Source organism: Cricetulus griseus (assembly GCF_003668045.3).
Source record: "Cricetulus griseus strain 17A/GY chromosome 1 unlocalized genomic scaffold, alternate assembly CriGri-PICRH-1.0 chr1_0, whole genome shotgun sequence".
NCBI lineage: Eukaryota > Metazoa > Chordata > Mammalia > Rodentia > Cricetidae > Cricetulus > Cricetulus griseus.
Genome location: NW_023276806.1, coordinates 92,700,429 through 92,716,474, shown reverse-complemented (window position 1 = coordinate 92,716,474; position 16,046 = coordinate 92,700,429). Strand labels below are relative to the sequence as shown.

Here is a 16,046-nt window from a genome sequence, read left to right as displayed (position 1 = left end):
GGCTAGGCTCACAACCAAAATAAAAAAAAAAATCATACTGTTCGTTGCAGAACACGAACTAACTGGCTCCAGAGTCCAGCTGGTCCAGAGCCATGGTCCCTTTTCTTATGTTAGAACCCCGGAAACACTCAGGTATCCGGGGTCCCAGGCCATGACCACGGTCACCCCAATCACCAGGCAGATTCGAGAGCTTGATGCAAACTGCATGAGGCTTTATTGTTTTTTAACGAGCTAACCCCATGTTAGCTCAGGTCTTTCACCCACCAGCCATGGCGGATGGCTAGCAAAGATCTCTCGAACTGGCTGCCGAATGATCTTGTAGGGCAGCGTAAGGGGAATGTCTAGGGGTACGCACAGGCTCAGGATTGGTGTGTCTCCAGGCTTGGAGGGCTTTCCCTGTGTTGATTGGCCAATCGGTTGTTATGGCCCATAGGCCCTCCCAGGGTGGTTGCTATGCTCTGCTCGTCATTGCTGTGTGCTTGTCCGTAAAGTACACCCAGAGTCGTAAAGCATAGCACCACCAGCTAACTTCTGATTGGTTCCTTGTCACGAGGCAGGCACTTAACCTCTAGTGACTAAGGCAAGGTCATAGCGAGTATGTGATACTGTCATGGCTGCCGAAATGGGGGGCTGGTCCCTTCATTTAGTTTTGCACAGAGCAGGTCCCTTGGGTATGTAGAAGGAGTACTAGAAGAAGCATGAATCTGACATGCTTTTCCTCATTCAGCCCAGGGACAGGTTTCACAGCTGGAGTTGATTTCTGTCCATCTCAGTGCCCACCTTCAAGAAAAGACTGTCTTCATAAAGACCAGACGTGTGTACTTTTCCTTGGGAGCCAGAGGCAAGTAGTCTTAAAGAAAAACTCTCTGAGCTGGTACTCAGGGCAAGGACATGGCAAAGAAAAGCAGCCAACATGCCCAGTAGCTGCTCTTGGAGATACAAGACAAGGTGCAGACTGGCAAAGAGGCCGTTGGCCCTGTGTACACAGAGAAGCATCACAAGCTAATGATACGTGATTCCTACAGACTTAGAGTTTGAATAGCCCAGAAGAAAGACTATGATAAGCCCGCCTCCATTTTAGGCTTGAAAGCCATCTTACAGTAAAGACAAACTAGGCTCACTCCTGTTTATGATTAAACATCTGTTTCTCAGGGATTGGGCTATGCCCCATCTTAACTACAAATTGTTTTGTATTGCTTGTCCCAGGAATCCCAAGCATGTCTTTGTTTCAAAGGGTTATTATGACCACCTGTTGTTAAGACTGCATTGTTATGCCCACCCATTGTTATGACCACCCTGTCACAAATACCTTGTTATGACTACCTTGCAACCATGTCTTTGTTTCAGGGGGTTGTTATGAACAACTTGTGGTCTACTTCAGGGAGCCCTGCTTATTTGCCTGCCAAATACCCCATTTGGAAACCCCCTACTCCTGAGCTATAAAGCCTTTATCTCATCCATGTCCAATTCTAATCTCTTTTTTTTTTTCAATTCTGATCTCTTGAACCCCACCTTTAGAGAGAGACAGCCTGTGTATAAGAATCAAAAAAGCTTGCTTTAACTAATAGTTTTCTTTAATTAATTTGTCCATGATGTGAGCCAGTGGTCTTTCTCCTCGAATCCATGGGATTAACAGTTTCCAAACCCAGGATTGAGAAGCTCCAACTGACTCTGACCTCATTGACCATGGAGACATCTTATTTCCGTACTGAAAAGTGGGGTAGCTGCTCTCATCCCGTAGCATGCCAATTATTGAAGGAGAGGAATGGAAAGGGGCTTTGGGAACCACGAGTACTGAGTGAATGCAGATTGTCACCATCCACATGAAAACACTGCCTGCCAGTGTGCAACTGTCTATGCAGCGTGGAAGAAAGCCCCAACACAGATGGGAAACTGGCAAGAAGAAGGGAGGAATAAATTTGAAAGATTAAGGCTAAGAAGGCTCAAGATTCACATTCAATTTAAAACTGACTTTGATTCCAGCCAGATTTCCTGTTGCTGTTGCTATCTGCCACCCTCAACTTATCATCACCTTCCAGTTGCACCTCTGGGGTACTCAGGAGCAGGGAGCTGGAGCCCCACCCCAGCCAGTGTGACAAGATGACCTATCATACTTGCATAATGTTCATTTTCATATCAGATATAACTTACAATAAAATTAATCTGACACACACTTAAGGACATTTATATGTTGTGCTGCCTGGGAACTAGAGGGCTGTAAAAGATGACTGTAATGGTTATTATTACTCAACACAATAAAGCAGTTCATAGTGTTTCTGTCTTCATTTGCTAGCTTTCTAGTACTTGTAACATACACATTCAAATGGGTGCTCAATCATTCTCCCAATATCCAATATCTAAATTGGGTTAGATTTGTTCAATCAATCCAAATCCTCACCTGTTCGGATGTGAATGTGTGACACTTGTGTGAATAACTATCACTGTCATTGTCACAATCATCATCTGTAGTATGGAACATGGAGCCAGGAGATAGAGGATTTATTACAAATGCAAGACTGTTTCCAAACATGTGGGCATGGGGTACTTGTATGGGGTCTCAGGGCAAGACAGTGCAAAGATTCTTCCATCTTGTATTCTTGCTGAGGCCATTTCAAGTTTAACTAGAAACTGATCTCCTTGCTGGAGAATCCTGTGGGAAATTACCCACTCTGTTCTAGGACCCCAAGGTCAGGATGTCTTAGCTCACTTGGCCTTTTTATGCAGAACCCCCTACAGATAACCACTTAGCTTCTGCTAAACTGCTTGCTTCTGTAAAACCCCCTATCCCACCTCTGCAGATGCCAGGTTGTGGGTTTTGCCTTCAAATTCCTGCTCTCTGGACACTTGAGGTCACACCTAACTAGATCCCCAAATACCTGGGTGTGGTCCAGTGGTCCAGACAACATTTGGTTGTCTATAAACTATGTCATTTCTGGTGGGCTATCCATAACACAAGAGCGGGAGTCATCACTTATGATCACTAAATGGGAGGGAGTGGGGTCTTGAGTGCAAAAGGGAGCATTCTCACCTTGCTTGACTTTCTCCTTTCCCTCTCACCAGTCTCATCTGAGGGATCCCCATTGCTCAAACCTAGCAGAAGTCAGAGTCAAGTTTTCCCTATTGATAGGGGTGCCTCACTTATAACCCTGCAGTTGAGGTTCATGAGCAAAAGCATGATGGACGGTTCATTTGGATTCGCTAATGAGTCTTAAAATGGCTCAGAGGGACTCGAAGAGACAGAAAATTAAGAACTCCCTGTCTATGAACCAGACCTCACGCTGGTGCACCAGGATCTGCCTTCTTCCACCAACAAACACACTTGCTGTCCCTCTAGCAGAGCCCATGTTCATCTCTTGTTATCACTTTGTGACTATGAGGATTGTGGGGAGGTTTGCAGCTGTATCAGGGGTTTGCTTATTGGTTGCCAATAGGAGGTCACCAGAATGTGTTCCAAGCTGGGTGTGGGAGAAGGCTCTTGGAAGTGGGAGAGGATGGGGACCAGGGGCCACAGGGATAGAGGACTACGGGGCAGGACTGGGGTAAGAGCCCAGCGGCCATGACTGTTTCATCAGGGGCTGTCAACTCGTTCCATCCACTAAGTCAGGAAGGAAAAAAAAAAAAAACCCTCTAGTCTGAGACAAAAGGCAAGAAAAGGCGAAAAAGACGAGAAGTGAGGCTAGAGTGGGCAGGCAGGTTGCTGCACCCAGCCCCCATTTCCTGAGGGATTCCCAGCCAAGAGACAGCCTGTGCCCTGTCAGGAAGCATCGTGCATCATGCCGCAGAGCCACACAAAAGACATTCAGTGAGTGTTTTGACTCAGAGTCTCAGATAATTTGCCAGGCGGCTGCACTCCCGAAATGCTGATTAGAACTGGTCAGGCTTCCAAGACTCCTCCCTGGACCAGGCACGTTGAGAATCCCAACGCTGCTGCGCGGTGGTACAGTCCCAAGGTGTGTTTAATGAATGCTGCCCTTATTCAGAGGGCACACTAGCATCTGGGCCACGTACTGGGAATAAATCCAAATTCATTTTTTAAAGAAAAATCAATTCTCTCCACTTCTGGGACTTCCTTAACACTCCATCAACTCCATTTCCACTGCTCTGGTCGGAAGCTTTTGTTTTACAGCCTTTTCCAATGGGAAAGAACTGACTTGGGGAAGGTGGGGAGAGCTCCCCTGGCCTCAGCTTGTGTTTGCCAATGAGAGGAGCTTTCAGATCTGTGTTCTTCTGCCTCCCCAACACACAGCTTCCAAAACATCTGTGAGTGCTGTTTTTATTTTTAAAATTTGTGTGTGTGTTTTAAAAATAGACAGTACATTGTGAGGCTCAAAAGCCAGAGTACAAAATGTGTACTGTGAAAAAAAGGATCCCTCCTGTTAGTCTACTTGTCCCCCACCCCCTTGTGGCCTAGGAAGCCTTGCAGAATTTACCTCTTTATTTACAGGCAAATACCAATATAGAATCACAATTTTCTCTCTTTTTTACATAAAAAGGTGGTCTATTTTTCAGACATATAAATTTTAAAATGATAATCTACATAGAGATTTCTTATAGATGTCAAGAACATTGTCTTTATCTTATCAAGTAAAATGCATAGACAAGCTGAGTGACCCTCATCCAGAATGCTTTGGATGTCATGGGTTTCAAATTTTGGAATATTATGTATGTACATTCTGGTGTGTGTGTGTGTGTGTGTGTGTGTGTGTGTGTGTGTGTGTGTGTGTGTTAGGCTACCTTGGGAACAAGGCTCAATTACGAATATGAAGCTAGCTACACTTTATATAAACTTTGAACCCATTGCACAAGGATAGTTGATATGACACTTAGTGTGCCTGTTTTTTCCCCCCACAACATGATGTCAGGTGTGGAATTTACCTCTTGTCATGCCAGTGTTCAAAAAAGTTTGGGGCTTTGGAATATTTTAGGTACTAGATAGACACGAATGGGCATATTTTCTGTAACTTCTGAACTCTATCACAGTGTGGACTTCATAACCTCTGAGGCTACAGGACTCTCAGGATCACCCACTACTATTCATTACTTAGAAAGAGAACAGCTAACTGGAAATGTAAGGCACAAGTTGAGACTCCATTTCAGGCTTCAATGAAGTTGAGCATCTTGGATCTTATGAAAGCTCGGCTGCCTGCCTGTTCTGTGAGAGGAAGACGGATCTGCCTATGAGAAAGCACCTTGGTGCCCAAGAAACCCAACGGAGATTTTATATGACAGTTCTGTGTGACATTTCCAGAAGAGATTATAGTCCCTGTTCATTGCTCTTGGGTGGGCCCTGGTAGTTTGCACAAACTGCAGCTTCATGTATGTGGTGTGTCTGATCACACAGCAAATGCTATTGGTCTTTACCAAGATGCTTAGGCTGTGTTTGGTTGTCTTTGCAACTGCCCAGGCACACATGTCTTTGAAGGAAGTGCTTCTGCTAACACTAATCCTTAACTGTTGAGGTTCTAGAATGTGGCACAGACATTTGGAGGATGGGGAGAGTACGGGACATTGTCTTGAAGACCCAAGATTTAAAGACCCTATTGGATAGCCCCAGAATTCAGAGAGAATTCTCACCCTAACTGGTACTGTTTCCAGGCTTAGCCTCACCTCACTTACCAGCTTTCAGTTGTGTCTTTTGACCATGGCACAAGCTTTTTCTGACTCTTACTGGGACCTTGCCTCCAGCCCTGGCTTATTTGGCCCTATAGAGTGACTCTGCTTTTAATCCCTGGCTAGACTTCTACCAAAACTCTCATTCTCATGAGGGTCAAGACTTGAATTTAGTAGCTCTGGCTGTCCTGAACTTGCTCTGTAGACCAGGCTGGCCTTAGACTCACTCACAGAGATTCTCCTGCCTCTGCTTCCTGAGTGCTGGATTTAGAGATGTGTGCAATCATGCCTGGTCTGTCAAGTTCTTTTTAAGTCTATATATTAATTGGATAGCTCCCAAAAACTGTTTCTTTCTGAGATCAATGCCTTGTTCTAAGACCAGACCCCGAAAACTTCTCTGTCCTTCCCCGGCCTGTCCTTTTTACACATTTGTAACTCTCATCCGTCTGTCACTTAGAGGGCCTGTCATAGTGTACGCTAAATAACAAACCACCAGAATGTAACTTTTGCCCTTCTTCAAATATAACTGTCAGATTGAGCACAGTTAAAGAGAAGTAGAGTCTGTGAGGAAAAGACAGTCACCGCCAGTGTCCTTGACAACTACCATAAATAAGTCATTTTAATTATACACTCCTCTTACCAATAATAGCCATCTGTGGTTTCATCTTCGGTAATCCCTCACTCGACAGGAGATCCAATTCCCCAGTGTTGTTGACTGGGGAAAGATCGAGTTTCACTTCATGTTTAATTGACAAGTGATACTTACTGTGGCCATGGCTGGGGAGATGGGAAAACCATTCAGTTTTGAAGAGATGATGGAGACTTTGGGGATAGAACAAAAACTACTGGATCCTTTGGACCAAAGCATTCCTGATCTGTCTCTGGTTTCCTCAGCAGACACGTGGCTGCCATCACGATCCTGTATGAAATGACATTGAAAGTAAAGCAAACAGCTAATGAAGACTGAGCATTAAGTCTTCTGGTGTCCCATTGTCTCACTTTTAAAGATGTCTAAAACTGTGATAGACAGTGGGAAAGGACTGAGAAGGCCCAACGTCTGTGTCAAAGGGATTTTCCTGAGTTTTGTGGGACTGCGAAGGTGAACTGTAACTATGGAAACATAATTAATGCTATCAGAACCTTGACTTGAAATTATGTTTAGGGAAGAATGCAAATGTCACCATGTCTTGTTTTGAGATGACAGAATTTTGTTAAGTGTTGAATGAGTCATCAGTCCAGATCAGGTTATCCTTGTTATCTTGTTAACCCGGCAACCAAAGAATTGGGTTACCTCCCCCACCCCCACCCCACCCCTTTAATTCTTTCTGATTCTTATTCTCCCTCAAAGGACTGTGATACTTAAAACACTCACCCATATCTTTAAAAAAAAAATCTATTTTTACATTCCTTGACTGATGCTTGTGGCATTTCTGTGTTCGTTAACATCAATGCTCAATTTACTTGTTCCTATACCAGTATTATAAAAACAGTTTCCCGAGTGACCACGAAGGGCTCAGCCTTCTCAGTGTTTCTGTACTCCTAGAGGTGAGGATGCTTTCTTATCTCATGAACACAGCATCCGAATCACAGATGCTGATAGGCTGAGATGGATTTTGTAACCCAAATGGAAAATCATCACATTCATATCAATGGGCTTACCCATCCTGTGTAAAAGCATAACGACATTTATTTACTCCTTCCTTTCAGAAACTGTCTTATCTTTTGAATGTCCTATCTCCCCAGTGGTAACTATCAAAATTTAATATTTCCAGAACTAAAGTAGAGGCATTATCTCCCTGATTTTAATTTAGACTCTGGCTAAGGGGGCTTTAGAAAAAAAAAATAATAAGGCTTTTGCTCACAAGTTACTCCCAAGAAGGAAAGTGCTTTAGCCATGTAGTTAAAATATTGACAGTTCAATTAATCACATATTAGTGCTAGGAAAAAAAATCACCTTAAGGGTTTGTGCCGCACTGGTTCAGAGACTGAAGTACACTCTGACATTCAAGGTCAAAACCTTCTTACAGTTTTTTAGGCTATACAGATTACAAACATCCGTCATTTTACATTGAATAAGAAACTGGAAAATGCCCTTTTAACACCTGAATATAATTTTATTTCCCTTATTTAAAAACAGCAAGGGAAAACAACTTTTCCGAAGCCAATAAAGACAATTATTTTAAAAGCTGTTTTTCTTTAGGGACATGAGCAGAATGTCCCTACTCGGTTGTCACAGGGTAGTTTTATTTTTACAAGTGTAGGAACTTCCTATTCTAATATCACCTTTTCTAAAATAATAGCAATATGGAGTACTTCATGATGAAAAATAGCTCTTAAAGATAGGGAGAGACCAGGCAGTGGTGGGGACACTTTTAATCCCAGCACTTGGGAGGCAGAGGCAGGCGGATCTGTGAGTTTGAGCCTGGTCTCCAGAGTGAGTTCAGGACAGGCGCCAAAGCTACACAGAGAAACCCTGTCTCAAAAAACAAACAAACAAACCCAAAGGAAAAAGAAGTAGAGAGAAATTTATGAAGAAAAAGTCTTCCATGATCTTTCTGCCTTTCTCCCTTTTCTACATTAAATGGCAGTGCCTGAGTGACATTGTATGCATTCACTAAATGCAAACCATGCTGTTTAATGTGATTGTTTGAAGAAGCAACTAGAGAAACAATACGTCGACTTTGAGAAAGTAATTACCTGAGGATTTGTGTTATTGGTTCCCAACCTATAAGGGAAAGAGAAAACATCGGGTAAATTACTCAGTCCATTCAAACCTCACATCCTCACACCTCCCCAGACCCTACCTCGCCAGGGAGTCTCTGTCAGCAAATAGGTTCGTGGCAAGCATTTTAGATGTAAGTCTGTAATGGAAACCTATCATGCAGCAGGCATAGTTGATGACTTAAACACCTAGAATCCCTAGTTTGAAGAAGTGAGACAATGACAATGTCTTACCCATGATTCTTACCTGAAGATTCCCCTCCATTTGTCAAGAAATAAAATTTTCTCAGTAATTTCATTTAAATCCAGCTCTAGAGGACTCTGTTCCTGGACTGAGATCTCTGTATCCATTCAGATAAAGCAAGGACTTGGAATAAGGAGGCTGTTCAGATGGAGAAAGAGACTGTGGAGAGGAGAGGTATCTGGAACACAGCCCTGAGCTCAGGCCACACAATTGCTGCTCTGAGCAGATTCCATTAAACTTTCATTAGCGGTGGAGTACATTTCTGTATTTTTGTCCACTGTGCAGGTGCCATGAATGTTTAATCCAAGATAGATTTATAAACAAAAGGATTTCAATTACCTGTATCAAATCATTGGAGATAATGTGATTGATGAGACACTATGCCTGTGTAATGTGATTGTTCCTTGTACTAGGATGTTTCCTGGAAAGGGTTTGTGCAGCAGAAATGTGCTGACACTAGGATTGAAAGCCATCATGATCACACGAAGAAATGTTTGGATAGCCCAAGGACAACATTGGCTAGCAAACAGATATCCGGTGTAGATTTTAGTGGACAGAATTCCAGCTCAAACGCAGGATGGCTGGTATGATTTGTTTCAAGGAGAAATCTAAAAGTCCTATCTCTCCCTGTTGGCTGAATGCATTGTACTTACAATAATTGGTATAATAAAAAATATTAGTGGTTATGACTATGCAGATTTTTCATGCCAGTTTGGCTGCTGGTGTAAAGACAAAAGATTAGTTACCAGCAAAAGTTTTATTCCCTCTTCTGACTACTGGGTGATAAAATTGAACATCTTTAGATCATTCTCTCAGTAGACATTTCTGGACATCAATTCCATAAAATCCTAGGCATGCAAAAAGGTCACTTAGATTTATTGTAACTAAAGTGGTCAGGCCTGAGAGGATTGGTGAGTTACATTATTGCAAAGACCTTGAAGTCTAGCAAAGCACCAAATATATAGGCAAATTTAGTCTTCCACAATCCAGCTCAGGAGCAACCCACCACTTCTTCTTGGACTAATTTTGGGTGATGCTAACCATTTCATGTTCACATGCCCTGTAAATGTCTACCAGATTTAGTATTCTGCTGTAAACCTAAGTGGCATAAATAAATCCTTTCTTATTGCCCCTCTTTAGCCATAAATTTTATTCCAAAAAATAAAAGGCCTTTGTGTTCTCCTCTTTATAATTTTACAGTGTTAATGGTGGCATCGGTGTTTAATATTTATTAGGCACCCCTACTACAAAAAGAAATAAAAAATTGTGTAATTCTTGTTCTCAACTAATATAATAATGAGAAATGTTCTCAAAATTCCTATTTAGAAAACAGTATTAAAAAAATAAATTCTAGACCTGCCATTTGAATTATTTAAAGACTCAAAAAGCCAGGAAAGGAGAGCAGCTGAGAAGGGCATTTTTCTCAAGAATCATTATAACTTGCTTTCATTCTAACTTGCGTAGAACGCTTTGAAAACAGACACACACATCCCAATGATTAGACAAGTTACCAGCAAATATGAGGGGCACTTGCAGATGCCAAGGTGAATAAGATGTTCTCATTCCCTATTGTGGAGGAAGCATGCACAGAGGAAAGCCTGTGGAGATAGCACAGGGCATGATCCAGAGAAAAGCCAGGATAGCTGCATAGCCTCTGTGCCTAGGCTACTTATCTCCGGGTCACAGCTTTACCTACTATTGTCTACCTTGTCTAATTTTTTTTGTACATTAGTTTCTCATCTGGGAAACAGGAATTGTTTGCTATCTTTATCTATTGAGATGTCTAATCTATGAACATGGTATAGACCCTTGTTTAGACTGTATTTATCTTTCAAATGGTCTATAGACTTACTCCAAGAGTTGGCTAATCACATGATGATGGTCATTTAAGGGTATTCTTCATTCACAATCATCCCTTGCTCAGCCTTTTTCACTACTTCTATCCCCAAGTTGGATACTCAGAGATAGTTGGATAGTTAATATTCTCACAACTTTCTCAATGTTTCCTTTTCCTTTTCAGTTAGGTGTTGTGGAATATTTGTTGAAGATGTGTTGAAGATGTGAACATTTGATTATGCTGTTTAACATTTGTTTAATGATACAAAGATGTGTTGCATTCTTTTACATTACATTTGTTTAACTCTGTGAAACTGCATTATTTTGCCTGTCTAAAACACCTGACTCTAATAAAGAGCTGAATGGTCAATAGCTCTGCAGGAGAGAGAGAGGCAGGGTTGCCAAGAAGAGAGAATAAATAGGAGGAGAAAAAGAGAAGAAGGAGGATTGAGAAAAGGAGACAGAGTGGGAGGATGCCTGGGGCCAGCCAGCCACACAGCCAGCCACAGAGTAAGAAGTAAAGAAAATATATACAGGAGTAGAAAAAGGTAAAAGCCCAGAGGCAAAGGGTAGATGAGTTAAGAAAAGCTGGCTAGAAACAAGCCAAGCTAAGGCCAGGCATTCATAACAAAGAATAAGTATCCTTATATTTATTTGGGACCTGGTTAGTGCCCCTATCCCCACAAAGAGTAAAGAGTGTAAAACAAACAAACAAACAAACAAAAACAAAAAAACAATCTATAGTTAGGTGCCGGCAAGGATTCCACAGGTGGAAACTGCTGACTCTGGATACCACGAGTTAGAAATGAGACTTAGCCACATCCAGCAGAAGCCACCAATCTTTAGTGCATGTGGTCAAAAGTTGTAGAGAAGAAGGGCTGGATATAAAAAGTATAGTGAAAAGAAAAGATGGGACTGTGAGGTCCTGGACTGGGGCTGGAGGGCTGGAGCAATGGAATGTACAAGGCTATGGTCCCTTCTTCTTTATTTTATACCTTTTCCCTACCCCCAGAGCATCTAGTCACACAGTGTTCCTGCCCCAAGACTGCTTTGGATGCAACGTAGAAGTGTGGGTAATTTGAATATGTAGTATGGAATTTCAACCATGAGAAAAGCTAGTGTGGATTCCAAGTGTGGAGGTGCAGTTGGTGAGAATGTAATGACATCAAGATTTGCTCTACTCCTTTGGAAAGCAATGACTAATCTTAACAACCATTTACTGAGTTCAGCCTTCAAGTCAAAGCTGTTAGCCTTGGATTTGTACAAGCATTTTCATTGGCTTGCAAAATTACCCCCAAACTATTTTCGTGCTGTTTTCATGTGTAACATTTTACAAACAGAAAGATGGAAGCAGGATTTTAGAGCCTTTTGTTTTATTTTGAAAGTCTTATTAGTGTAGTTTCTGGAAAAGTGTTCTTTAGGAGCACATTAAAGACTGTAGACACCGTTATTCATTTTCTCTGGATCTACTTTCTGACATGGAATGTTCTGGATATATTCCTTCCTAAAACAATTTTGCTAACCCATATTTTCTAAGAGATGGCTGATGTATTTTCTTTTTGTTCTTTGGTAGTGTGGTAGAGAGGGGGAAGATGGGTCAGGTCCAGGGTCAGATTTCTACTCTTGTAACAAGGTAACCTGAGAGAAGTTACTTAGTCTCTTCCTATCCCATACCTGCTCCCTTTGTCTCATGTAATAAAATCCTAATAACGATGACTCACCAGAAAACTAACTTTTAATCTGTTTTCTCATCTTTTAAATGTTAAAATTCCCCTTTTATTTTTGTATTTGTGTTTTATTTATGTATTTAATTTTATTTTCTGAATGGCAACGAGAGTCTTGGGCAGGCCAGAACTCCAAAGTCCTGAGAGACTAAATGGGCATTGGTTCTAACTCAGTCTATCTGCCACTGGCCTTTGACCACTCAGTAATGGCATGGGTCTCAGTCGTTATCTAAAAGGCCTTTAAAGCTAGGGTAGTATATGGAAAATACATGTTTGGGTTTTCACCTGCTTCCTAAAAGCTTGCAAATTCCTGAATAACAAAGGAGAGAGATGATCCTTCCCACAAGCTGGCAGTTTCAGAACAGAATGCTGGGAAGACTGAGTCTGGATTAGAAGTTTGGAACTTTTAGCTGAAACCTCTGCCCCTGGGGAGTCAAACGTGTCTATCTCCAAGGCTAATGGCTCACTTCATCAGTAATGCCAATGTAAGAACGTCCCTAAGAAATAGGACCTAGGGAACTTCTCAGCTGATAATCATGTCCAAGTACTGGAAGGGAGGTGTGCCTCCTCCCCTGGGGACAGAGGCTTCTGCCCCTGGAACCTGTCCAAACTTCCTCCCTTGGGGACAGAGGCATCTGCCCCTGGGACCTGTCCAAACCTCCCCTTATGAATGGCTTCATCGTGTTTTATGTTTGCATCTTTTATGATAAATATAAGAGTAAGTAAAGAGGCTTTCTGAGTTCTGGGATCCATTCTGTCAAATTACCAAGGTGTCTTGGGACCACTGTTTTAGACTTGGTGGGTCAAAATATGGGTAACTATTATAGATGGATTGAAATTGTTGAACGTCAAAAATGGAGAGGGGATTGTAGCTCAATAGTGAGGAGTTTGCTTGTGTGTCATGTCTTTTTTTGTTAATAAAAGCATTTATTATTTTTCATTTTATACAGAATATCCTGAAGTCTTCATCATGACTTACAGTTACCCAGGGGTTTACAGTGTGTCCATCTCAACAGTGTGGTACTGAGGTTTGGGTTCCATACAAACGCAGGCAGGAGTTTTGGGGCAAGGGGGGCACAACAGGAGTGTATCTCAACCCTTTCTCAGAGAAAAGGCAGTAGAGCATTCTGAGTCACTGAAAACCTGTGCAAATGGGGCTGCTAAAACAAACACCACACTGTGAGCTCAGACTTAGAGAGACATCGATAAATAAAGGGACACATCCTTGACACAGGGGATGAGAAGGCGGCTCACTGTTTTCAGTGCCCTCAGCCCTAGGTCCAATCCATATTCAAAGGAAACTATGTCCAATTGCAAGTAATTTTTCTGTTCAAAAAGAAAAGCTAGAACCCCTGGGACCATCATGAAGAGGCTGGTCATTCCTGAGCCCTTGTTCTGTGTGCCAGAGAATATTAACAGGAGAAACCAAGGCCAAAAGAGTGGCTTATGTTCCATGGAAGTAAAAAGCCTAGTTCACATTAAGTCTGATAAAGCCAAATGACTGGGAAGACCATAGGTCACAGACCTGCTAAGTAGAAGGACCCTAACAGAGGCTAGGACAAGGAGACCCTGGGCATCCTCAGCTGAGGCACAGCAAGTATAGGAAGTCTGGAAGGAAACAGAACACTTCCAGACCTTCATTTCAATGGTATTATTTAAAAAGAAAAGTAGAATCATATGCTGGCTACCAGTCACAATAAATACCATGCCACTTATGGTCACCAATAGCATAAAAAGTTGCCAAGGAGTTTCTAGCTAGCCAACAGATCTTGCTAGGAGGTGCTTATGTACACGGGAAAAGGCCCTAGGGTTTGACACAGCTGGCACCCAACAGGATTCCTATGGACAAAAGGGGCCCAACCCTGGCCTCGATGGTGTGGAGGCTGGTGGATTTGAAGCTGAAGCTTCGGTGACTGCAGCTTTCCTGTAACCTGCTTTGACCTAAACAAGAGGAACCAGACTCTCACTCTGGAGATGGTGGGCAGCCAGCTCTAACCTGACCACATGCATTAGTCCTGGTCATCCTACAGTTGGTGGGCAACTCATACCAGGGAAGCGAGCTGGTGAGGGGAGAAGGGGTCACTTTTCATCTTTAAGTCTTAATTTATATTTTAACTTCAAATGCATTTTCAGTGCCTCAGATACTTAATCTCAAGTCTTAAAGGCCCCTGGAACAAAACAAAATTATACTTTGTTTTTTTTAAGCCTCCTCATTTTCTTATAGTCAGTTTCCCCCAATCTCCCATTTTACCCTGACTTAGAGTCCACAAATTTCATCAGACCATCCGTGCTCATGGACTTGGGCATTTCTAGTGGGACACCTAGGGCTCGGCTCCAGATGAGTTGTGCCGGAATACCCAGTGCCCCTGACACTCCAAACAGGACTGTGTAGTAATTCATCTCCGTCATGCCATAGTACTGGAGCTCTAAGAGGATGTTGGGCACAAACTTGTACAGTTGAGCAACCAGCTTAAACAAACTCTCTCTGACAGGAATATCGTGGGTCAGTCTACCTTAGTACCGCATGACCATATCCTGGGACAACCTGTCCTGAGTTGAGTGTATTCCAGATGTAATCTAGCAACTTCTCATCCGAAACGTCTTAGATGACTTCCTTCTGCAGCTGTGTTAGCCAGACAAGCACTTCCTGATTTGCCAGCCCATGTAGAGGCCCTGCAAGCCCATTCATGGCTGCTGCAAAGGACAGGTAAGTGTCTGAAAGGGCGCTGCCCACCAAGTGGCTGGTGTGGCCACTCACATTACCACCCTCGTGGTCACTGTGGATGGTGAGGTACAAATGCATAAGCTCAGTGAACTGTGGTTCAGTATAGCCTACCATGTTGGTAAAATTGTGAGACCAGTCCAGCTTACAGTCAATGGCCCCAATGCTGCTGTCCTCCCAGTAAAGATTCTGGTAGATTTTTGTTGCCACACAAGGGAGTTTTGCAATCAGGTCCATACAATCTTCATAAATCAACTCCTAGTACTTGGCTCAGTTGATGCCCTCTGAGTATGCCCGGGCAAAATTATTTTCACTGTTGAGGACTGTGATGGCTGCGCTGAGTTGAGACATGGGGTACAGATTAGTAGGTAAGTTGTCCAGCATGGTGACCACATGAGAAGGCAGAGCTGCCCTTTTGGCCCATTCTTGTGAGAGCCAAGACACCTGTTCCTCTGTAGGCATCTGTCCAGTTACCAGCAGCCAAAATAAGGCCTCAGGTAGGGGTTCTTCTCCACCCTTAGCCGTAGGCAGCAGTTTCTGGCCATCAGGGATACTGTGGCCTCCGAAACGGATGTCCTCATCAGGATCAAGAACAGATGTTTCATACACAAGTCCTTTCATGCCTGTCATGCCACCATACAGCATGTCCACGGTGATCTGGCCCACCACTGTCTTCCCATGCTGCTGTCTGAAGGCTTTAATTCTGGCCTGCTCCTTGGGTATCAGATTGCTTAGTACATCTTTCAGATTCATGGAAGAAACATTAGCATGCTGGACAGCAAGAACAAGGCAGGATGAATTCTTGGCTCCCAAGAGCCGGGCTGCTGCAGTGAGGAGAGCCATGGTAGGGACCAACTCCAGGACCTGGCGGGAAGGGAGCACAGGGAGCGAGAAGCTGCAGCTGGAACTACAGCTGCCGCCACTGTAACAGAGACCGCACCAACCGGCAGACAAGGTTGAAAGGAGGCTGCAGAACAAGCCATGTCCTTTTCACTACAATAAAAAACCAATGAGAAGTGACTTAAAGGGGATATTTATTTTGAATCACAGTTTCATGGTAGAGAAGGCATGGTGGCTAACACAAATCACAGTGTCTTGGTAGAGAAGGCACAGTGGCTAACACGGATCACAGTTCCATGGTAGAGAAGGCATGATAGCTAACTTGGTTAGATTTTCTGTAGCAGAAGCT

The 16,046-nt window shown here is 43.0% G+C and overlaps 1 protein-coding gene and 1 pseudogene across 1 annotated transcript in view; both read right to left on the bottom strand.

The window, feature by feature from the left end:
- The window catches only part of Mindy4b (MINDY family member 4B), a 33,697-nt gene extending 25,015 nt beyond the window's left edge, over nt 1-8,682 (bottom strand). The window contains exons 1-3 of the mRNA XM_035451582.1: nt 8,576-8,682; nt 8,308-8,341; nt 6,377-6,529 (exon numbers count right to left, since the gene is read on the bottom strand). Coding sequence (XP_035307473.1) covers nt 6,377-6,529; nt 8,308-8,341; nt 8,576-8,682 — 294 coding nt within the window. The remainder of the gene's footprint in view (nt 1-6,376; nt 6,530-8,307; nt 8,342-8,575) is intronic.
- Nucleotides 8,683-14,342: 5,660 nt separating this feature from the next.
- On the bottom strand, nt 14,343-15,700 carry LOC100768524 (annotated as a pseudogene).
- Between the last annotated feature and the right edge of the window lie 346 nt (nt 15,701-16,046).